Source organism: Oryzias latipes, chromosome 6 (assembly GCF_002234675.1).
Source record: "Oryzias latipes chromosome 6, ASM223467v1".
Taxonomy (NCBI): Eukaryota; Metazoa; Chordata; class Actinopteri; order Beloniformes; family Adrianichthyidae; genus Oryzias; species Oryzias latipes.
In genome coordinates this window covers 8,873,249-8,895,604 of record NC_019864.2, presented here as the reverse complement: position 1 = coordinate 8,895,604, position 22,356 = coordinate 8,873,249, and the positions used below count along the sequence as shown (strand labels likewise).

The 22,356-nt window shown below is 40.4% G+C and overlaps 2 protein-coding genes, 1 long non-coding RNA gene and 2 other non-coding genes across 11 annotated transcripts; 4 read left to right on the top strand and 1 right to left on the bottom strand.

Moving 5' to 3' along the window:
• Positions 1-1,264: 1,264 nt before the first annotated feature.
• Positions 1,265-7,866, top strand: ppib (peptidylprolyl isomerase B). The gene is made up of 5 exons (XM_023955620.1): positions 1,265-1,562; positions 2,139-2,252; positions 3,159-3,252; positions 6,383-6,567; positions 7,464-7,866. Exons 1-5 carry the CDS (start codon positions 1,428-1,430, stop codon positions 7,584-7,586), a joined length of 651 nt encoding a protein of 216 aa, XP_023811388.1. The 5' UTR covers positions 1,265-1,427; the 3' UTR covers positions 7,587-7,866.
• Positions 7,867-9,660: 1,794 nt separating this feature from the next.
• On the top strand, positions 9,661-16,455 carry LOC105354185. Of its 6 annotated transcripts, XR_002290372.2 has the most exons (6): positions 9,661-9,945; positions 13,976-14,038; positions 14,142-14,260; positions 14,353-15,187; positions 15,264-15,377; positions 15,477-16,455. It is a non-coding gene; the product is annotated as an uncharacterized LOC105354185 (long non-coding RNA). The 6 variants fall into 6 exon arrangements; XR_002290371.2 differs by having other exon boundaries at positions 13,976-14,260; XR_002290376.2 differs by lacking the exon at positions 9,661-9,945 and having other exon boundaries at positions 13,260-14,260; positions 14,353-14,418; positions 14,607-15,187.
• On the top strand, positions 12,932-13,004 carry trnav-aac. Its single transcript has one exon. It is a non-coding gene; the product is annotated as a tRNA-Val (tRNA).
• Positions 13,248-13,320, bottom strand: trnav-cac. Its single transcript has one exon. It is a non-coding gene; the product is annotated as a tRNA-Val (tRNA).
• Positions 16,456-16,906: 451 nt separating the features above from the next.
• LOC110015227 lies at positions 16,907-20,294 on the top strand. Of its 2 annotated transcripts, XM_020703818.1 has the most exons (4): positions 16,907-17,868; positions 18,015-19,682; positions 19,772-19,835; positions 19,959-20,294. In XM_020703818.1, exons 2-4 carry the CDS (start codon positions 18,849-18,851, stop codon positions 20,147-20,149), a joined length of 1,089 nt encoding a protein of 362 aa, XP_020559477.1. In that variant the 5' UTR covers positions 16,907-17,868; positions 18,015-18,848; the 3' UTR covers positions 20,150-20,294. The 2 variants fall into 2 exon arrangements, with proteins under 2 accessions (XP_020559477.1, XP_023811386.1); XM_023955618.1 differs by having other exon boundaries at positions 19,772-20,294.
• Positions 20,295-22,356: the final 2,062 nt, after the last annotated feature.

Below are 22,356 nucleotides of genomic sequence, written 5' to 3'. Positions count from 1 at the left end.
ACACGCTGTCTGCCATCTGCCCTGAACAGTGTAAACCGGGAATCATCTGTGAAGAGAACACCTCTCCAACGTGCCAGACGCCATCACATGTGAGCATTTGCCCATTCAAGTCGGTTACGACGACGAACTGGAGTGAGGTTGAGAGCTCGATGAGGACAACGAGCATGCAGATGAGCTTCCCTGAGACGGTTTCTGACAGTTTGTGCAGAAATTCTGTGGTTATGCAAACCGATTGTTTCAGCAGCTGTCCGAGTGGCTGGTCTCAGACGATCTTGGAGGTGGACATGCTGGATGTGGAGGTCTTGGGCTGGTGTGGTTAAACGTGGTCTGCGGTTGTGAGGCCGGTTGAATGTGCTGCCAAATTCTCGGAAACGCCTTTGGAGACGGCTTATGGTGGAGAAATTGATATTCAATTCCCTAGCAACAGCTGTGGTGGACATTCCTGCTATCAGCATGCCAATTGCACGCTCCCTCAAAACTTGGGACATCTGTGGCATTCTGCTGTGTGATATAACTGAAGATTTCAGAGTGACCTTTTCTTATGGCCAGTCTAAGGCAAACCTGTGCAATAATCATGCTGACATCTTGATATGGCACACCTGTGAGGTGGCATGGATTGTCTTGGCAAAGGAGAGGTGCTCACTGATTTATTTTTACCATGACAAGAAAGGCCTTCTTTTTCCATTTAAGAAAAACAGGGGTGACTTTTACAGTTTTTCAAATTGCTTCACTCATTTTCAAGCAAATAATCCAACTCTTCTTTTTGACAAACTTCACATTTAATAGATTTAATTGTTTGTTACAATGTTACGGTGGCCCAGAGGGGTCACAACACAACACATTAACTCACAACATTTATGATTGAGAGTAATTATAATGGCATCATGTACATGCCATTATTTACTCATTTATTTATTAGTATATCTATATATCTATATCTATATATCAATATCTATATATAGATAGAGAGAGAGAGACAGATAGATATACTTTTAGTCTTCTGAAGGATGTTTTCTTTGCTTGAAATATATTGCTTGAAAAAAACGGCAATTAATTTTAAACTGAAAAAAGGCAAAACTATTGTTCTTTTGTTTACATGTGGAATTTTATTTGTCAAAACTTGCACAGCGTAACACGAGACACTGTAAAAGTCACATTTCCACTGTTGAAACGCCCGTCAGAGAACCATGTCACGCGTCTGCATCTGATTGGCTGAAGAATTTTACCACGTCAGCCAATCACTTTTTTGTCCGTCCCTCACCAGCCCCGTAGCCCCGCGTCCAAGTCCGCGAGGGTGCGCCGCGCGGATTCTGGAGGTTGTAGTCCCCACCCCGGATACCCCCGCGCTCCTTCCTTTCCCCCCCGGTCATATAAAAACCTCCAGCGACTCCCAGGCCGTCCTCGGGCAGCTCTTTTTCTTCTTGTTGATGGTTGGACGCTGCGAGAGGAGGATGAAGTTCTTTGTGGCGGTCACTGTCATCGTGGGATCTTTGATTTTTCTAGCATTCCCGAATGGTTCATCCGCCGACGAGAAGAAGAAGGGCCCAAAAGTCACAGCAAAGGTATGAGACTGCCGGAACCGAGCGTGTAGCTAGTTCACGTTCAAACGAGTGGAAAAAAGCAAAGCAAAGCTTTCCCTGTGCGCTGACCGGCAGCTGCAAAGCCACGTCACAACAGTTTGGCCTTCGAGCTTTGCTAAAACGCGGCTAATGCTAGCTAGCTAGCTAGCTAATGTTGGATTAAAAGACTTTAGCTCGCTGGTCCATCCTGTCAGATCAGGACCCAGCCGAACAAGAAAAGGCTTTGTGCAAAAGCGAACTGTCTTAGTTTATCTTCGTTTTCTTAACATCCAGTCAGTTGTTATTAAATAAACATGGATTTCTGCGCTCAGCTGTCTGCACGGCCACGTCTGCAGCTACAAATTACAAACTGAGTTAACATGCAGACTTGGACTGTACTTGTGTAATATTTGCACAATTGTTCATGCATGAGTGCTTCAGCTGCAGTTGTTACTGCCTGGTGTATTAACTTCATGTATAATACATCTGTCAAAGGCGAACTTTTCTATTGTAATAATGCAGTTCTGTCCCCACTAACTCTGCACTTGGGTGCTTTTTTTCTTTTTTCTTTTTTTGTAGGTCTTCTTTGACATCAGGATTGGAGATGAAGATGTTGGAAGAGTTGTCATTGGGTTGTTCGGGAAGACTGTTCCCAAAACAGTTGACAACTTTGTTGCCCTAGCAACAGGAGAGGTGAGAAATGGATAAATCTCTCATATTCATCTTTTAAACCTGGTGCTGCTGGAGCCTATCCCGCCCGGCCACTCGTTGGCAAAGGCATGGTACACCGTGGTCAGGTCACCAGTCTGATGCGGGCCACAAATCACACACTCGCATTCACACCTAGGAGTCCCAGGAGGAAAAAAAAACATGCATGAACACGCAAACTCCACACAGAAAAGTCCCCCGTTGGTGTCTGGTCCCCCAGCCAGGACTTGAACTGGGGCCTTCTTGCTGTTAACCACTGCACCGCTGTACAGTTCTCATAATGAAATAGAAGTACCCATAATTCATTAGAAGGGCTTTGTTTAAAGACCCACTCTGATTAAAGATATGTTTCTGGTGTTAGAACGTGTTCTTGTAGCATTTTTCTGACGACGGACGACAAATATATATAAAAAGAATTAGCTTAAAATAGCTATTCTGAGTATTTCTTCATTTAAACTGTTCAGGAGCAGTAGCAAGCTTCCTGCTTCGCTCCATTCTGATGCCTCCACATACAGACAAATAGATTCAGGTACATCTTTGTTTTCCTTGTCTGAGCTGGAATCTGGATCAAAGCTTTAAAGCTGGATAGTTCCAATATTGCTTGCCATTTTTGTTGCACTGGTAATGCCAGATTTTGAGTGTGAGGGACTGTAAGCTAGTGGAAGGGCATGCAAACAAAGCTTTTAGCAAAAGTGGTGTACTTTGTCTTTTTATTATTTTGCCTTAAAACTGCATAATTATAATTAAAAAAAAGACTAGGACTGAATTTTCCAATGGATCAAAAGATGGTCAGAGTAAAAACTGACAAGCAAAAAGTAATTTCAATTTGGGGATAAAGTTGTTGACCTTTCAGATTTTGTTTACTTAGCTGTATTTACTCTGTTTACATAGAAAGGATTTGGCTACAAAGGCAGCAAATTCCACAGAGTCATCAAGCAGTTCATGATCCAAGGAGGAGACTTCACCAGGGGAGACGGCACAGGAGGTAAAACCACCACAGACTGACAATTTGGAACTTTGTATTTCCATCTTTTATTTTTAAAGAATCGTGCTGTTTCAGTGATATCCTCTACAAGTAAAGTAAAAAGATTTTACTAGTTAGAAAAATATAGAAATTGCCAGAAAAGCCAGACTTTTCAAGAATCAAATCAATGTATATCCAGAGTACTCATATAAGAAACTGTGTAAATTTTGATCAAACTGAACGAACCACCAGAGCTGGCCATGGTTATTCTTACCAACAACATGACAGACTATGAGAAGTGTTTGGTCACAGAAGTGTGAGCAAATTAAAAACAGTATTTTGTTCTAATAAAAAACACTTTATAGGTAGATTCCTCAGCAAGCTTTGTTAATGCATTACCAAGCATTATAATAGAATTTTTAGGGTGTTAGTAAGAATAATAAGTCTAAAAAGGTTTATTAAATTACTTAGTTAACACATTTACAAGCATTATAATTAGGATGTTTTTAAGATCCTAATGATGCATTTATTGACATTGGTGCCTAACAAATGTGTCAGTGTTAATAAGCTTAATAATATTTATCAACCTTTGTTAACAAATTAAGAAATATTATTATTGTTTGGGTTTCTAGTAAGATATTTATTAGCATTATAGATGCCTCATACAAGCCTAAGTGTTAATAAGCCTAATAAGTTTCATTAACTTAACGAATTAAAAGGCTGTATTAATGTGTCAGATGCTAGTAAGATATTTATTAGCATTCTAGATGTCTTGCAAATACCTGAAAGTGTTAATAAGATTCATTAACATCTGAAGTCAGACCATTGTCTTCTAAATCCATATTACTAAACTGCTGATAAGCTTAACAAATGTATTAATTAACTTTTTTAACAGTTTATTAATTGTTTTGCAGCACCTCATCTAAAGTGAGGAAGGTTTTTACCACAATGCATAAAGCTTGTAAAAAGAACTTTATAACATTAAAACAGACTAAACATACACAAATCTTTCTGTATAAGATGTATATTAATTTAATGATAATAATTTAAAAATAAATAAAAACATAAGGACCGGTGTTGGGTGACGTAAGCATCATAGCTAATAATGATAAAGTATTAGCATCTATCCTGAGTGAAACATTCATTGCGAATCCAATCACCAGGAGACAATTCTCTGCATTCAATAACAACTGCAGTCAACCACTGTTGCCTTGCTTCCAAATCCTCTGGAAAGTTGCAAAAGCCAGTAATGTTTGAAGACCGAAGGAATAAACCGACAGGAGCCATGCTAAAGCTAACACGCTAACGACCGACCAGTACAGAATCAAAGATTGGCAGGTCAACTAATTTACTATTGGCTAATGAATCCGTCAATTAAACTCATCAGCAAAACATGCATGCTCGCTTTCAGCCAATCGAATGGTCTCTTAGACTTTCTCTAAGCTTTCACACAGGTGACAAAAAAGCCCCGCCCATCTTTGATTCTGTACCGGTTGGTCTTTAATGCCGTACTAGAACCTCAAACAACAATAATAATGCTTCTTAATTTGTTAATAAAGGTTGTTAATTAATCTTATTAGGCTTATTAACACTGACACATTTGTTAGGCACCTATAATTTCAATAAATGCATCATTAGCATCTTGAAAACATTCTAATAGTAATGCTTGTAAATGTGTTAAATAAGTAATTTAATAAACCTTATTAGACTTATTGTACAACACCCTAAAAAGTCTATTATAATGCTTGTTAATGCGTTAACAAAGCTTGTTAAGGAATCTTAATATAAAGTGTTACCAATACGAGTTCATGAAAAATGTTCGGCAGCTGAGATGTTCACCATCTCCAAAAGTCAACTGCAAACAGCTTGAAACTTCAAAAACTCTGTGAAACCAAAAGAAAGGCGGTCTGTTTGACGGCAGAGGGAGGAATACTAACCCTGGAGCCTCCATGAAGGATTTCCAGAATATGGACCTTTCACTAAACATCACCGCCATCTGGAAGCTGGTGCAGCTGTGACTATTTAACAACAACAATGTTAATGATAATTCATACTATGATAAAATGTTGAAACTGGAACTCTGATAAGTTATAACTTCTGGAATAATGCAATGTCTTTAATTAGAAGCTATGAACCGGAGGCTGATATATAGGAAAGAAAAAAAAAAACAGTAAAGTGAAGCATCATGGGGGTCAGAATATTTACTTTTGCTCCTTTTCAAGCAATTGATTGAAACTGTTTTGACAACATGTTATGGACTCAATGTGTAATGTTTTTATGTTTAATAGTTATGATAGAGGCATAATTTACACTTAGATTTATATATCATTTACTTTTTTATGTACCGTACTTTCCGGAGTATAAGTCACTCCGGAGTATAAGTTGCACCAGCCCAAAAATGCATTATAAAGTAGAAAAAACACAGATAAGTCGCACTGGACTATAAGTCGCATTTTGACAGGAAATCTATTTGACAAAATCTGAGACCAAGAACTAATAACTTGCACAACCTTATATGACACAATCATAGCAGCCTGTTTATCTCATAATTTCACAGTAATTTTTTCTCATATTTATTTATTTATTCCTTTCATGAAGCATCATTAGCCAACTAATACTCTGTTTTCATCCTGTATTTGTAGAAACAGTTTTCACTTTTATTGCATTTCTGAATCTATGAAATCATTGGAAAATAGAATATTATGTTGTTAGCCTTCAAGATCTTACTGTAAAAAAAGGTTTTCTGATTCTCTGAGTCACTTAACATACTCTTAACACTTAGCATACCTCATACATCAAATTGACCCAGGAACATCATCTCTGTTCCTCACAAATGAACATAACAGGAGGGTTAACAATGTATTTATTTCAATTTATTTCTAATATAAGTCGCTGCGGAGTATAAGTCGCACCCCTTGCCGAACTATGAAAAAAAGGGCGACTTATAGTCCAGAAAATACGGTATTTATTTCATCGTCTTGAGTTTGATTTGTCTGTATAGATGTATATCTCTCTCATTTGTCTTCGTTTGGACTTTTTTTGTTTGGATTGGTTGAAATCAATCACTTCCAATTTTTGCCAAAAGTTGAGAATTTGTTTAAAAAAGTAAAAGTTTTTTTTTTTTTTTTTTTTGTCCTAATGCATTTTAAAGGCAAGAGCATCTATGGAGACCGTTTCCCTGATGAGAACTTCAAGCTGAAGCACTACGGGGCTGGCTGGCTCAGCATGGCCAACGCCGGCAAAGACACTAACGGCTCCCAGTTCTTCATCACCACAGTCCAGACTCCTTGGCTGGACGGCAAACACGTGGTCTTCGGAAAGGTCCTGGAGGGCATGGTGGGTGTCCCGGCCTTTTCTTTACTCAATACTCTACATTTATGCCCGTGGAATCGACAAACCGCACGATAGTTTCCTGTCGGCTCCACCGTCAATGTGGAAGCAAGTCTGCAGCATCTTTAAATACCCACTCCGGTCGTCTTTTGATCCATGGTAAAAGCGTCCCCAGTGCTCTTTTAACTCTGCTCAAGCGGTTTTAGGCAAAATGTAAAAAGCTGTCATTTTCTAGGACATAGTTTCTGCAGAGCGGCAGGAGTTCATTAGAAATTCACCTGAGTTGTGGGCGGGACTGTTACTGTGAAGCAACCCAGCCCCCTTCCCTGTGGCTGAGAGCTCTATGTTTACATGCTCCCCCGCTAACTTGCAGACCCTCACCACCCCCCCTCCCCAAACTAATGTTACTGGTGCAACAAAACCTGCCCAGCGTATTTTCAATGTCACAGAGAAGTTCTATTCAAACTCTTTGTTTTTTCATCGGCTCTTTAGTCAAGACAGTTTGAAAAAAGAAATGCTCAGAAACGCAGTCAGAGCTTAATTTTGTTAGCGTATGTCCTCATCATCAGAAAAATACCACAACAACATGTTAAAAACACCAAAAACACTATTTTAATCAGAGTGGGTCTTTAATCGAGTGTTCAGTAGAGACCAGACAGGAACTTTCCTGCCGAGGATTTCCTCAAGTTTCAGCTCTGAATCAAAAATACCAGGAATGTTTATGTCCAAATTTATTGTTTGTTTTTTTAATGGATAAATGCTTTTTACAACACCAAATAAACTAGATATGGAGAACAGAAATGTTCCTTACAAAAACAGAAGTTTACGTTGTTGTGGGTTTTTTTTTTTTTTTTGCTGTCCATTTCTGAGCATCTTTGTTGACGGACTCTTGTGTCTTTCAGGACGTGGTGCAGAAGATTGAGAGCACAAAAACAGACGGCCGCGATAAGCCGCTCAAAGATGTGATCATCCACGACTGCGGCAAAATTGAGGTGGAGAAACCTTTTGCAGTTGCTAAAGAATAAAGCGCAGCTGCAGGAAACATGGGGGGCTGGAGGGGGAACGGGGTTCCAGGGGTTTGTTTGGGCCGGACTGAGCAGTCGGCTCCGCGGCCCGGTGGGAGGAGCTGCCAGTCATTCAGCATCCATGGCTGCCATCTGTATACAGCAGATCAACGGCCGTGACGCCGCTCCGGGTTCATTCACACACAATCATTCCAAACACACACTTGACTCATCACTGTTGGGTGTTTTGTAATAAAAAAACAAAATGAAATCTGGAATAAAGGTTTCACATTTGGATTAATGTTCTGGTTGTTTTTATTTTTTCTTTGTTTTGGCATTAGAAAAACTTTTCTAGTTGGGTTTAATGTACTTCCATAAAACCAAAAGTTAAGTTCACACCTTGGTACCTTCACACCAATTCAGTTTTATTTATATAGCCCAATATTACAACAATAGTTGTCTCCAAGGACTTCATACACAGAAACTTTGTTCAGTTAAGTGTCTGTGTCTTTTCAAAACCTTTTTCATAGTACCATAGGTAGTGGTGAGGTGAACAGGGGTTACATTACATTTTCTATGCTATTTTTATTATGCATAACAGGGGTTACAGTATTACATTATGCACAAATGGAAATATATATATATATAGATAGTGTCCATTTCCATTTGTGTATTGTATCTGCAGGGTGTAAGATGCTGGCAGGTAAAGCATACGTGGAGCGCCACAATCAAGTGGCTGGAATATGTGTGCAGAATATGGACTGGAAACCCCAAGGTCAAAATGGGAAACACCCCCGAAGGTCGTAGAGAATGAAAGGGCAAACATCCTGTGGGATTTCCAGATCCAGACTGAGAGGATGGTAATGGCGAACCAACCTGCTTCAGCAGCAGGTGGAGGCCGCCATTGAATCTGTGGATCAAAACGTGGAGGAGAGTGAGAAGATCTTCACTGAGATGATCCGTCTCATCCAGAAGAGAAGAGGTGAAGAACAAGATCAGATTCCAACAGCTAACTGAAGTGAGGCGGGTCAAAAGTCTTCAGACGGAGCTGGAGCAGGAGATGACTGAGCTGATGAGGAGATGCTGTGAGCGTCAGCAGAGACGGGATGGTAAAGCAGTTATCTGTCACTGAAACCTGTGTTCTTTATGATTTGAATAAATCAAGTCAACGTGGTATTTTGTCATTTTCTCACTGACTTAAGATGCTTGAATGCTTCCCATAACCTGCAATAATTAACATGTAACACTCACAAAAGCTCATATAGCTTACATACCTATGTGGTAACAATTTACACATTTTTTTAAGAATTCAAAAACCTTTCTGTGTGAACATGTTAAAAACATCATGTAAGGCCAGATTTGAAGAAAACGACCAGTCTTTAAAGGATAAATAGAGCACTTCAAACCTCATTGAAACGATACTTTTTACTTAAAAATAGAAATCCAAACTTTAGGGAAACAAATTTAACCAATATAAAAAAATCTATATTTATCATTTTTAAATACACAAGTGGTTATTTCTTTAAATTAAAAATAGTAATAGGGATTTTAGGGGGAAAGGCATAAATACGTGTAGTTTTTTTGTCCCCTTTAAAATGTAAATAAATATTATCTGTTGTGGTTCATGTTCATAAGTCATCACCAATACAAAAAAAATAAAAACAGCAGCTCTCTGTTAACAAAGTATGATAAAAACGTCTTGTCCATTCACAAAGGTGTATTTTTATGTCAAATAAGTTTGTATCGCTTAGAAATGTCACAAAAGACTCATTCATTAAAAATATATTATATATTAAACGTTTGAGGGAGCAGCCATGTTGTGAAGCTGCCGTGTCAGACGAATTTCCAAAGGAATTAAGTCAATGCTATTGTATAAAAGCATTGTAATTGTTGTAATTTAGGTCACAGATTCACTCTTTTTTCTTCAAACAGTGAGTAATGCTGAGTCTGTGCTTAAAACTTTTCTTAACAATAAAGTATTATGATATTCTAGTGGTAAACATACTCAAAATGGTTTCGCCCGTTTTCTACGGAATAGCCAATCACGTCTAAAAATCGTGTTGTGGCTGTCTGTGATTGGTCCACAGACGTTGAACTTTCTGGAACTGGGTAGATTTCGTTGCCTTGTCACACAGAGCGAACGGAGACTAGTTTTGTCAGACTTCTGTGAGAAAGTTTTTTCCTTGAGTTCTGAATCCAGAGGAGCGGCTGATTTTCCTCATAGAAGGATGTTTACTGCCTGATACTCGGACCAAAACAGGATTTAACTTTATCTCTGGTATTCTTCAGAGTTTTTTCCTCACCTGACTTCCCCCCTCTCTTCCTTCTCGTCTTCTCCTCGGGAGGATGCCATTTTGCCTCGCTTCTCCTTTTTAGGACGGTAAGGTTAGCGTTTTATTACAAGCTCAGACGTATTTGAAAGGAAAATGCTTTTGCTTTATATTTCTGCTGTTGTGAAAATGAGGGATACGTTTGTGTTATTTCAGCAGTCACTTTGCTTCGTGTTGTTGGGGTTAGTTTTAACATCAAAGGGTGGCCGTTTTTTCTGAAGCTAGCTAGCGAACGTTAGCTACTAGTCCGTAAATGAAAGGACCTGAACATAGAAGTATTTGAGAGGAAAAGGCTTGTACTTTATATTTTTGCTGTAGTGAAAATGAGTTTTGCTGCTTTATTGCTTATTGTGGTATTGTCTCTTTCTTGTGTTGTTGCTCAGTGATTTTATATACATTTATCTGTTGTTCAGGGCTTATTGTTATTGCTTTTTCATTTACAGTTTTAGAACTAAATTTTTTTTAAATTGTATAAAAAAAGTTTCAGTTCTAAAAACAAAAGTTTCTAAATTGCACATGAAAATATTCTGCTTTGTTTCAAAATCTTTCTTTGTTGAAGAGTTGAAGCAATTATTTATAAAACGTTCATTTTTCAAGACATTAAAAGAGTTCATTAAAATTTAAGACATTTTGTGTGTTTAAAATGTTGCAAGTTCACATGGATTTGTAAATTGATTACAAATCAAAGCTGCTAGGATGTTTTTATTTCATGTTCCTTAGCTTATTTTAACTGAAATGTGTCAAACATTTGGTTAAATTGGTATGTTTTTAAATGCTTCTATCTATTCCTGTCTTCAAATTGACTGTTACTGGTGACTCCCGCATGTTTTGATTTATTCATTTTGGTAGATTTGCTCTGAATTCTGGGATTTTCAGTGTGTGAATTTGCCTATTGATGGGTTTGGACCTGCTGGTGCTGCTGGGATTCTTCTGAATGAAAGTGTTGATCACGCATGAAGCTGCACGTTGGATTGTTGCTTTGATGCAAGTTTCTGCAATTGTGTAACCTCAGGCATTGATTAAGTTTAACTGAGTCAGATTTGTGGATTTATAGCTGAGGATCTCCTTAAACTGTAAAGTTTATCTGCTGACTTCATGTCTGTGTGAGAAAAGTGTAAAGTTTCCTGTGAGGAGTTTTACTGCCATAAACGTCTGTAATCATACTCCGTGGATTTCACTGATCACGGGTTATTCTTAAATTGCAATAGATGAGGGAACACTGTACTGGTGAAAAGGTAACGGAGATATATTCTGCGTAGCTGCAGCAGAAGACATAGAAATGTGCTTTCTTCATTAATTACTGGATGAGAAACAGATAGCTGCAACCCTTAAAGTCTCAGCGGGACTATGACTGGAAATATGACTATTTATTGTTTTTTCTTTTTTATATATCAGTATATTTTTCCCCTGACTTTTTGTCACGGAAAATGACAGAGTTATTTGGTCATTTTATATTTCATAAATAGTGTTATTTATTTTCTTAAAAGGATCATGAATTAATAAAACTTTTTTATAGGGCTTTACAATAATAGAAAGATAAAAGAAGTTTAATGTTTCAATGAAAAAGGGTTATTGTGGCCCTCACAAGAAAAATTTGTGGACTACGCTCTAGCACCCATTTGGTGTTTGAAGATTTGTTGTTTTTCATTCTTACGATCGTTTGAACACAACATGAACGCAGCATTTCTCCAGGTTTTCCACAAGGCACAATTGGTGCAATTGGCTCTAAAATGAGAAGAAAAGTTTTAACCCAAAAACTCTAAATTTCTCTGTTTTAAAATACAATTTTCAATCCAAATGTTTTTATCCAGATTCCATGTTATTTCTTTCTCACTCCACGCATCTGCTCTTGGTCCGGCCCTGCCCTCCAATTTTCGAACCCTATGTGGCCCGTGAGTCAAAATATTTGCCCACCCCTGCTTTAGGGCCATATGTCAGGCTGTGAGCGGATCTCAAAACAGCCACATAAAAATTTGGTTAGCTATAAAACAATTGGTAAGAGGGGGTGGGGTTGCTGTCTGTTTACGTGCTCTACCACTAGCGTAGACCAGCGGTCGCCAACCGGAGTTATTTGGTCCCGGGCCGCACAGAATTAAAAACTTACATTACTTACGTTTTATTTATTTCGGAATCTGATGTTTTATTTTGAAAAATTGCCCGATTCTCTATTACATCTGTCTATGTCACTATTGACGCAGGCCAAGGCGCTCTTCTCGGTCACTTGATAGGATACCGTTAGCATCATTTCTATGGAGTATTTTAAACATTAATTGCACATCGATTGTAGGAGCTAAAGGCCTAAAAACTATTTAACTAAGTTCTAGCTCCTTTGATACACTGAGATCTGCGACGCCGGAGTTGATTGACGCGCCAAGCGAGCTGTCGTTTCCTTATACGACGAAGAAAAATGAGTCTTTTACTCCGATCAACTTTGCATTACTTTGTTTCTTTTATTTATTTACACTACTGAACGGGTTGGACTTCTCTTTTGCTTCATTTCCCGCACAAGCGGTCAAAAACCATTTCTCCATCTGTCCATGCACACCTGTGTGTGGTCAGATCATCAACCAATTTATAATTGACAGCAAAACAAAAACAGCGACACCCACAGGACATGTTTCTCAATAGGGCTCCTACATCGATTAAAAAAAATCTGTGTAATCTTTTGGAGATTTGTAGTTCAATGATAACTTTTGTAAAACTGATCGTTTGTATTAAATACAAACCACAACACTTATGGAAAGGAAATTTATTAAACAAGACAAACAAAACCGGACGAAACATGTTTCTCTTTTTTTATTTTTTATTTCATAAACTAGTTTCATCTATAAACGCCTCTACTCAAGGTCTTTATAGATCCTTAAATAAAGAAGTTGTTCATCTAGTCGTATTTTTAAATTATGTTCAATAAATAAAACAATAAACTGTTTCCGCCCGGTTTTGAACCAGTGACCTTTCGGGCCTGGAGAAAGAGGATTTACAGGTGGATCAAAAGGGGAAATGACTTCAAAAACTTTTCAATGCGACTCCCTATGTGTTTCCGTAGTGTAGTGGTTATCACGTTCGCCTAACACGCGAAAGGTCCCCGGTTCGAAACCGGGCGGAAACATGATTTTTTTCTTTTTTGTTTAAAGACAATAAAAGACACGACTGGATGAATAAACTTTTGATTTACTTAAGAACACCCTTTTGTTGATTAAAACAATCAAAGAAAAAAGAGAAATATGAAAACTCCAGGCTGAAAAATGTTAGTATTTTTCTTTTTATAATATTCATCTTAAGAAAGAATTCAACCAACAAGTTATAGATCAAGTCACGTTTTTCTTTTGTCCAAAAACAAAAAAAAAAAAATTGTTTCCGCCCGGTTTCGAACCGGGGACCTTTCGCGTGTGAGGCGAACGTGATAACCACTACACTACGGAAACACATAGGGAGCAGCTTTGAAAAGATGTTGAAGTCAGTCTCCATGGTAGATCTTATCATGATGGATGTAATATATTGCTTGACCATACTTTCTATGGTTAAGCTTAACTCTCTTTAACTTTTCCCATTCATTCTCTATGGTAGTCCTTAACACTACGGATGTAATATACTTTTTCACCACTAGCGAGATTTTGGGGGCGCTGTTTCTTAATCATTTTAGTAGTAAGGGTTTTACAGGAAGAGAAGACGACAACAATCTTGCAGCCAGATTAGATCCGATCGCTGTTAAAACACAAGAGCACAATAAGTAAAAGTCTGATGTAGGTTTAAAAAAAACAAACAGGACAAAGTTTCCAATTTAAAGACATTTCTCTTCCCGTCATTCTTGAACACGAGGACTGAAACTCCAGCGGTGAGAATAACAGCGGGGATGAGAGGAACGTCATCAAACTAGAAACTTTGTCCTGTTAAGTGTGTGTGTGTTTTCAAAACCTTTTTCATTGTACCATAGGTGGTCGTGAGGAGGTGAACAGGGGTTACATTACATTTTCAATGCTATTTTTGTTACAGTATTACATTATGCATTTAATGGATTGTGTGTGTGCGCGCGCGTGCACGTGTGTGTGTGCTCGTGCATGTGTGCGTGTTGTATTGCAGGCAAATGCAAAATCAGAGATCTGAGGAACTATTTAGCTGAAAGATCAGTGGAGCCACCTTCAGGTAGTGAGGACAACCAGCTGGTTTAATTTGGTGTGCATTCTAAGAAGACCTGGAGGGATGTCTGGGAGAAAAAAGAAGATGGATATGCATCATTTATCCTCAGGAAACAGTGGGTTTCAGGCAGCAAAATGTTCCTGCTCCAGCAGTACCTGAAGAAGAAAGAGGCTCAGACTCGGAGTTCTTCAGAACCTGCTCTTACTAAACCTTCTTCTAGTCCTCCAGGTCTGTGGCAGTTTTAGTTTAGTTTTAGTTACTACTTTTAATAGTTACTACTTTTAATTCCAATCTGTTTTCTTTCTTTTTTTTTCCTAAAGAGCAGGGACATGTAGTGAAGAAAATGACAGGACCAACATGTTTTCCAACAATCCTATTCCAGCCAAGTGAGCAGCACCAACGTGCACGCATCATGCATCACGTGTTGATTATGTTTCTGTATGTGGAGTAGTAGTACTAGTAGTTAAAAAACTGATTTTAGACCACCTGTTAGTCTAAGATCAGTCCTTTCTTTACACTAAGCACTTTAAAACGTGTTTGTTCAAATAGAACCATATTCATATGTTTGATTTAGTTTCTTTCAGGTTCACTTTGTAAAGGTCTAGCTGCTGCGGCTGCTGCTGCTGCTGCTGATGCTGCTGCTGCTGCTGCTGATGCTGCCGCCGCCGCCGTAATCCGGGATCACCTTTTCCTTTCTGCTGTTTGCTGGTTGGCTACGTTCAGGCCTGTTCTAATGCAGGTGTTTTGTGTGATTGCTTTGTGATGCTGAAGGTATTGATTGTTCGTCGTCGAGGGTAAATACATAATTATTTTATTTGCAAAGGTTTGGTATGAAAATGATTGAAAGAAGCCAGTCTTTAAGAAGCAGAATAACAACAAAAGTACACGTCTCCACATGTCAGAGTAAAGTGGTTACACATGGATCATTACATCATAATGGTACCTTTCCTGGTCAATCAAAAGGTAAAAAAATGCAACTAATTATTTATTGACTGATTTTCATACCTCACCTGTTCTATTGAGCATGTTTTCTTACATGGTTTTGAGTGTTTTGCACAGTTAATAACAAAGAACTGTAAATAGTGATGGATATTTCTGTTGATCTGAATCCAGAGCAGCCTGAGAGCTCCAGCTGTCCTGCTGCTACACATGCAGGTGAGTGCTGAGGATCATTTGTCAGCTGTACTCTGCTGCAGCTTCCTGTCTGTTTCTGACAGTCGTTTTTCCCCAGTTTCTTCGGCTCCAGTGAAGACTCCTCTGCCAGAACCACCAGAGTTGCTCACTTTGTAACTGTCTCAAAGTAGAACGGTGCCATCTTTAAGAAGAGTGGAGGATAAAACCTACAGTCAGTGCAATAAGTCTTGACAAAAATGTTAAATACTACCTTCAAACGGACTTTGTGACAATCCTGTTTATTTAACAACAACTTGTGTTATTTTTGCAGCAGTCGTTGGAAGAGCCTCAGCTCTGTCTGCAGCTCCTCCTGCTCGCTTTCAGCCAACGCCTGCTGCTCCACCACTTCCATGCCATGACCAAGATGTCAGCAGCTGGAACTGCTCTCCACAGCAGAGGATCTGGATGAAAACACAGATGGAGGCCTTGGGACTGTGAGACCTGCAATGAATATGATCTCCTTGTGGCGCAACCCACCTCAGAACATCACTTACCGTAAAACCTTTGGAGACCCAGCAGCTGTGGCATAAACTCAGTGAAGGAAGAGAAACTGTCACTGTGCCACTTGTGACTCTCCCTCCTGCACCAGTGAACCCCCCCCACCATTAAACCAGATGAAGCTCCTCTAACTAAGACTGACAGTTAAAAACGGTGAAGGAGATTGTAGGTATGCAGCAACAACAGCAGAAACCTGGAAAAAAGATGACACACAACTGTCTTGCTTGTGGGCAGCCAAAGTCTCGTTACCTTGGTGATGGATCTTCTGTTCATTTCTTTTATCAGTCTGGGGATGTGAAATACTTCTACTGCTCCAAAAAAGTACACCAGATGTATGCAGCAGAAGGCCTTACCAACCCCAGGATGCCATTTTCAGACTTTGCTGCCACGCCATTTTTTGACAGTTAAAGGCTCCATTCATGGTCACACAGAGATCATAAGACTCCTGATGTTATCCTTCAATGTGAAAATGTTTGTAATTTAGTTTGTGAATTCTATTTTGTGAATACGGTTGCCTACATATTTATTCTTGAATTGTTTAATATTGAAGGAAAAAGCAAATATATGTACTACTTCCTCAATTCATTGTACACCTTTAAAGTACTTTCATTAATTTTTGCATGTTTAAATCTGTCTGCCCTTTAATTGTAAATAAATGGTTGAACATTTTGGTACATTTTGTGTTAAATACTGAGTTTTATGTATTTATTGCATGTTAATATCTTAATAAAGCATGGTTGAAATTGAAATGAGCAACAGATCGTGACTGTTATTTAGCACAAGCAAAGACAGGAAAGAAGTAGAAAACTATAATTCTGAAATGTCATTTTCAGCTTAACATATATAACATTTCTTATACCTTAACTTCTGGCTGACTTCACTCTAACCGGGGTTCGAACTCGGGACCAAAGGATTTTGTCACCTTGGACAGTGCGACACAAGCTACAATTTGATTGGCGGATTTTTTCACCTTGGACAGCGCGACACAAGCTACAATTTGATTGGCTGCCTGTGTTGCGGCAGCTGCAATTTGATTGGCTGCCTGTGTTGCGGCAGCTGCAATTTGATTGGCTGTTCCGTGTTACAGGTATATGCGGCTGTGTTTCTTAACTTTTCCCATTCATTCTCTATGGTAGTTCTTAACACTACGGATGTAATATACTTTTTCACCACTAGAGATGTTGGGGGCGCTGTTTCCAAATCGTCTTAGTCGTAAGGATTTTAAAGGAAGCGCAAGCAGGAAGAGAAAACAACAACAACAATAATATGATCTTGTGGCGTAACCCACCTCAGCTGGAACTCATTGACTCTTATGAGCTACCATTCCCAAAGTACTTTTACCTTCATCCTTTTTTTATCTAGAAACCAGACCATGCAATAATGGAAAGAGTGCGTAACAACTACTCTCTCCCGTGTCTGCATGACTGCCCAAACCCCCTCGTGGTCTCCTCTGGAACAGGTCGGCCCCGTGTCATCATTGGTACAAGTGGTCATTACTACATCCTTGCTTCTCGGCTAACTTGTAAAGTCTGCAACAAGCCCTGGTTTGCAGACAAATCTTCATGGAGGACATGCTGCCTCGTCGTTTTCAGAACATTTTTCCAGCCTTGATGACCCACAAAAAGGCTGTAAGCAAAACTGTGATGGATGAGCTGCGGCAGACGGCTAAGTCTCCAGGTGATATGGCCAATCAGCTAAATGAAGCTCTTCACCTAAAATACGGGCGTGCGCACGTGGCATCTGTGCACAGTGAAGAATGTTCCGGATGGACAGAGTGGATCATATGGCCAGCAGACAATCACCGATCCCTTTGGTGGGTTTACAGACGTAGATGCCTGGTGTGGGGTAACAGTGACTGCACACTACCTGGTGGACTGCCTCATACTGGAGTACCACAGGGAGGAGGGCACGATCAATCTGCTCCTTAAGGCACGTTTGGTGAGGTCTTGAGGGCTGACCACACCCGAAAGGTGTTACTGGCATCAGGCACAATGTCATCCTATGCAGTAATGAATGAAAACTGGATGATTTTGTCCTGGGTGATGCTGCAGTCGGAAAGCGACAAATCTCTGGAGCCAATGTACGAGCAGCTGTCCCGGCGTTACATTTACATTACGTTACATTTCTGCAGCGCTGCCAAAAGCCAAGTACCAGTGGGTTGACAGGTAAGACAAAAATTTGTTCGTTTTCCTTCTAATTTAATGGTTTCAACAGTAAAAACTTGACAAACATAAGTAAATATTGTTTTAAAAACAATCACTTTATTTGCACATAAACATTTTCAAGGTGCTTTTCCTGTGTGCATGGACAGGGATTGCTGCTCTCCATTCAGGATCTCAAACTCCCAGCCTCAGGAGCATCTTCTCTGGGATTCCTGGAAGACCACAGAGGCTATAGTGGGTGAAGCCACATCTGGAGACTTCACCAATAGATGTGCATCTGGTACATAATGCAACAGTGACATAATCTTCAAGCTGGACTTGTTTCACTGCATGTGGCGCTTCACCAGGGAGTGCATCTCAGAGCATCATCCACTTCACAGCTCCTTCTGCAAGTTCCTTTGGAGAGCTTTTTGTGTCGTGGACCAAACTGACCTTCAGAGGCTGAAGGAGGCCTGTTATGTCTTGCTGCTGCTGCTGCTGCTGCTGCTGCATCCCCTTTCATTTTGCTCACCTGGCAGGTGTGGCTAATCATCTTGATCAGCACCTGCCAGGTATTTAAGTCAGGGGAGGCCTCAACCAAGGGGGAGGCATGCAGAGAGAGCAGAGCAGGAGGCTGAGGAGCAGGTGGTTTGACTTGGAGCTGTGCTGGTTGGTTTGTTTCCACTTTGATTCCCTTTTGGTCCTCAGCAGTCTTGTACTGCTGGATTTTGTTATTTTAGTTTGGGGTTGGACCTTGGTAGTCCTTATTTGCGGGCTTTGTTTATTTCTTTTCAATAGTTAGATTCTGCTAGGCAACCTTAGCGGGGAGCTGCTGACTCCGACGGTCAACGTGGCTGGGTCAGTTGTCTCCCTGTGTTTGGCCAAGGCTCCAATCCCTCTGTTTAGTCTTTTGTTGGGACCAGCACAGTAATTATTTATTTAGTTTTTGTTTTACAGGACACAGGTTAATTCTTTCACTCAATAAACTGGTGTCCATCGCTCATATGTTTTGGCCCCTTTGTGAATTCCCCCAGACTGGGACAGGTTTGCCTGTCGGCGGCCGTAACCAGGCCTACACCTTCGGTGGGATCCAGCCAGCTAACCCCACAAAGCAGCACATCAGGGAGCACTGCCGCACCAAAAGCCCAGAACCCCGAGAGCTGCTGGTGCGAGTGGAAAATGTTCTGAAGAGGTTCTTTTTGGAATCGGATCCAGATGGCGTACCACTGTTTAAGGCAAGAATGCTGAAAGTGTGGAGGATTCAGCACGTTCACATCCTCGGGCTGTCTGAGCGACCCGGAGGTGGGAGACGGGATCCTCTACAGACACGGGGGCACGTCACAGCTGAACCACATCGAGGGGCAGCGGTACCAACCTGGATCCCGGTGCGAGGCACATCACACCAGGAGGGATTTCATTTCCACCCGTCCAGATGGGTGACTGGAAATCGGGTCTTGCCAGAACTTTTTCAGGTCCAAGGCATGACTGGAGAAGCTCGGTGGAACTTCCAGCATCTTGTAAGCCTGAAGCAACCTGGTCTGGAGCTTCCTTCAGTTTTTCATCCAGCTCTGATTGTAGAGCTGAACAAGCTGTCAAAGGAAGTGACAGGACAAGCCAAGGATCCCGCCTTAGTGTTGTCACAGGCCGACACCGAGGAAAGGTTTGGACTTCAGTATGTGGAGCCTGGCTGCCGTCCGGTTCCTCTTCACTGGGACAAACACGAGTCTCAGAGAGACCTGGTTGTTGAGGAGGAAGAGCGTTTCCCTTCAGAACCACCTCCTTCCAATGAAACGGTCATCGACCTGCCTGAAGAACACAGAGAAGAATACTCTGCTCTTGTAAGTTTGTTATAACAAACATCCTCACTCTATTACAATAAAACTGCAGCTACACGAGTTTAAACGAACTGAATGGTCCAATGTTTCAGGACAACGTCTTTGGTGTGGTTGCTGATGACTCACTAGCAATGACCCGAGCCCCTGAAGTGAAAGGTAATTTAATTCAACTTTTTTTTATTTATTTGTACATTGCATTCAAGGAAAGGGAAGTGAGAAGGCTTAACTTTTCTCTGTCTGCACCACCGCCACTGCCTTTTGCTGCCTCTCCACGCGCAGCTCGCACTGGTCCTATCAAAGCAGGGGGTCTGCCTTTTGTCCTGGACCACTCTCGTTGGACAAATCCAATGAGGGATGCCATTGATGTCCGTCTGGCAAAGCACCACGGACAAAAGGACTTTCTGAGCAAGGTCGACGCAGAGTATGCCGCCGTTGTTCAAACCTCTTCAGACCAGATGACGCTCCTCTAACTAAGACTGACGGTTAAAAAACAGTGAAGGAGATTGAAGGCATGCAGAAACCTGGAAAAATGATGACACACAACTGTCTTGCTTGTGGGCAGCCTCGTTACCTTGGTGATGGATCTTCTGTTCATTTCTTTTATCAGTCTGGGGATGTGAAATACTTCTACTGCTCCAAAAAAGTACACCAGATGTATGCAGCAGAAGGCCTTACCAACCCCAGGATTAAATTAGCAGACTTTGCTGCCACGCCATTTTTTGACAGAGTTAAAGGCTGCAAAGCAGTGGTCTGCACAATGCAGAAAGGTTTTGGAGGACCGACAGAGAAGAAAGACAAGGGAGCAGCATCCCACTGGGCGTCTGTGCAGGTTCTGCCACAAACCACTGAAACAAGGTCCAGAGAGTCCACACATACACACCGGGTTCCCTGGTGTTGTGGGGAAGTCGGTTTACTGTCCTGCCAGAGTCTTGTCCCTCCACCAGGCAAATGGGATGACTGAAGAAATGACCTGGGAGGAGTTCTCTGTCTCCTTTTTTATGAGGCTGAAAAGATGAGGTGGGCTGTTGGCCGGCAAGCAGAAGAGGGAAAGAGAAAGCTTCTATGTGTGATCCAGAGATATCTGCTTTTATATTTTACTAGATGAAAAGTGGAACTGTTGTGTTTGTTAAAAGTTGTTGTTTTGACCTCGTTTGTCTCATTTTACTTCAGCTTGTCATGTTGGATGAGAAATGAGTGTAAAACATAAACATCTCTGCTAAAGCTGTATATGTTTGCCTGTATTAACCTCTCTTCATGATCACACACACTGATCATTATAGAACTCCTGATGTTATCCCTCAATGTGAAAATGTTTGTAATTTAGTTTGTGAATTCTATTTTTTGTGAATACGGTTCTTATTCTTGAATTGTTTAGTATTGATAGAAATGGCAAATATATGTACTACTTCCTCATTTCATTGTACACCTTTAAAGTACTTTCATTAATTTTTTGCATGTTTAAATCTGTCTGCCCTTTAATTGTAAATAAATGGTTGAACATTTTGTTAAATGCTGTTTTATGTATTTATTGCATGTTAATATCTTAATAAAGCATGGTTGAAATCACAATGAGCAACAGATTATGACTGTTATTTAGCACAAGCAAAGACATTATACCATAACTTCTGACTCACATCACGCTAACCGGGGCTCGAACTTGGGACCAAAGGATTTTTGCCACCTTGGACAGCGCTACACAAGCTACAATTTGATTGGCTGCCTGTGTTGCAGCAGCTGCAATTTGATTGGCTGTTACAGGTACATGCGGCTGGCCCCGGTTTGTGAGGCGAACGTGATAACCACTACACTACGGAAACACATGCACAGTGTAGAAAAAAATATTGTACTCCACTCTCGTCGTCGTACTTGTAAGGATATTGTGGCGATTCGATTTACAGGTACAGGTTACAGTCCAAAAACATGCTTCAAGGTGAATCGATGACTAATTGTCCCTAGGTGTGAATGTGAGAGTGCATGTGTAAAGGTTTGGAATCCTACCAAATAGGGCTGCAAATGTTAAGCTAACAGTATGGCGGGTCTCTGCCTGCATCCGTCAGTCCCTTTAACCCCTGTGCCTTCATTTGGAAGGATTCTGTTCTGTCACCCTGACCTGACTCTAAGACGTTGTGGTGAAAGGATGTAGTAAGACGGGCTTCAGAAATTGACCTTTGACAGTCAGCTGAAGAGTGGACTGATGGTTGTTATTCCAGACTGGTCTGCCAAGTAACTTAAATGTTCAAAAACAGTGGCAGGCTCCTTCTCTTTCAAAAAGGTTTTCAAAGTGTATTGGAAGCAAGTTGATCTTTTTCCATGCAGAAATCGAACATTTAAGGATGAAGAAAAGCCTTGTTTTGGGGAAAAAGGGAGTCAGGTTTGTATGGAGGACTAACGTTTCATGTAGATGTTAATCTGCAAAAAGAAAGTCATAGCAAACGTTTAAAATCTCCTTTTTAAAAATACTAAATCCAGTCAACTATGGATTCATTGTTCAGTTATTTCTGTAATTATGTGTCACATATTTATAGACAATAATTCTAATGGAGCTTAATAACTTTTGTGTCTAAAAGGATTCCAAAGGTAATTCTGAGAAAACCATCCCAGATTCTTGGCTAAGAGGTTAACCACTGTGTGACAACAGTTCAGTAAGTGAAGAAGTCAAAAGGCATTTTAAAACTCT

What these genes read in the sequence shown, in the direction of transcription:
- ppib (XM_023955620.1), top strand. Translation starts at nt 1,428, where the DNA reads ATGGTTGGACGCTGCGAGAGGAGGATGAAGTTCTTTGTGGCGGTCACT. An exon ending in TTGCCCTAGCAACAGGAGAG is followed by an intron (nt 2,253 to 3,158) that starts GTGAGAAATGGA and finishes CTGTTTACATAG; the next exon opens with AAAGGATTTGGCTACAAAGG. An exon ending in CAGGGGAGACGGCACAGGAG is followed by an intron (nt 3,253 to 6,382) that starts GTAAAACCACCA and finishes TGCATTTTAAAG; the next exon opens with GCAAGAGCATCTATGGAGAC.
- LOC110015227 (XM_023955618.1), top strand. Translation starts at nt 18,849, where the DNA reads ATGTTTTGGCCCCTTTGTGAATTCCCCCAGACTGGGACAGGTTTGCCT. An exon ending in GAGAAGAATACTCTGCTCTT is followed by an intron (nt 19,683 to 19,771) that starts GTAAGTTTGTTA and finishes CCAATGTTTCAG; the next exon opens with GACAACGTCTTTGGTGTGGT.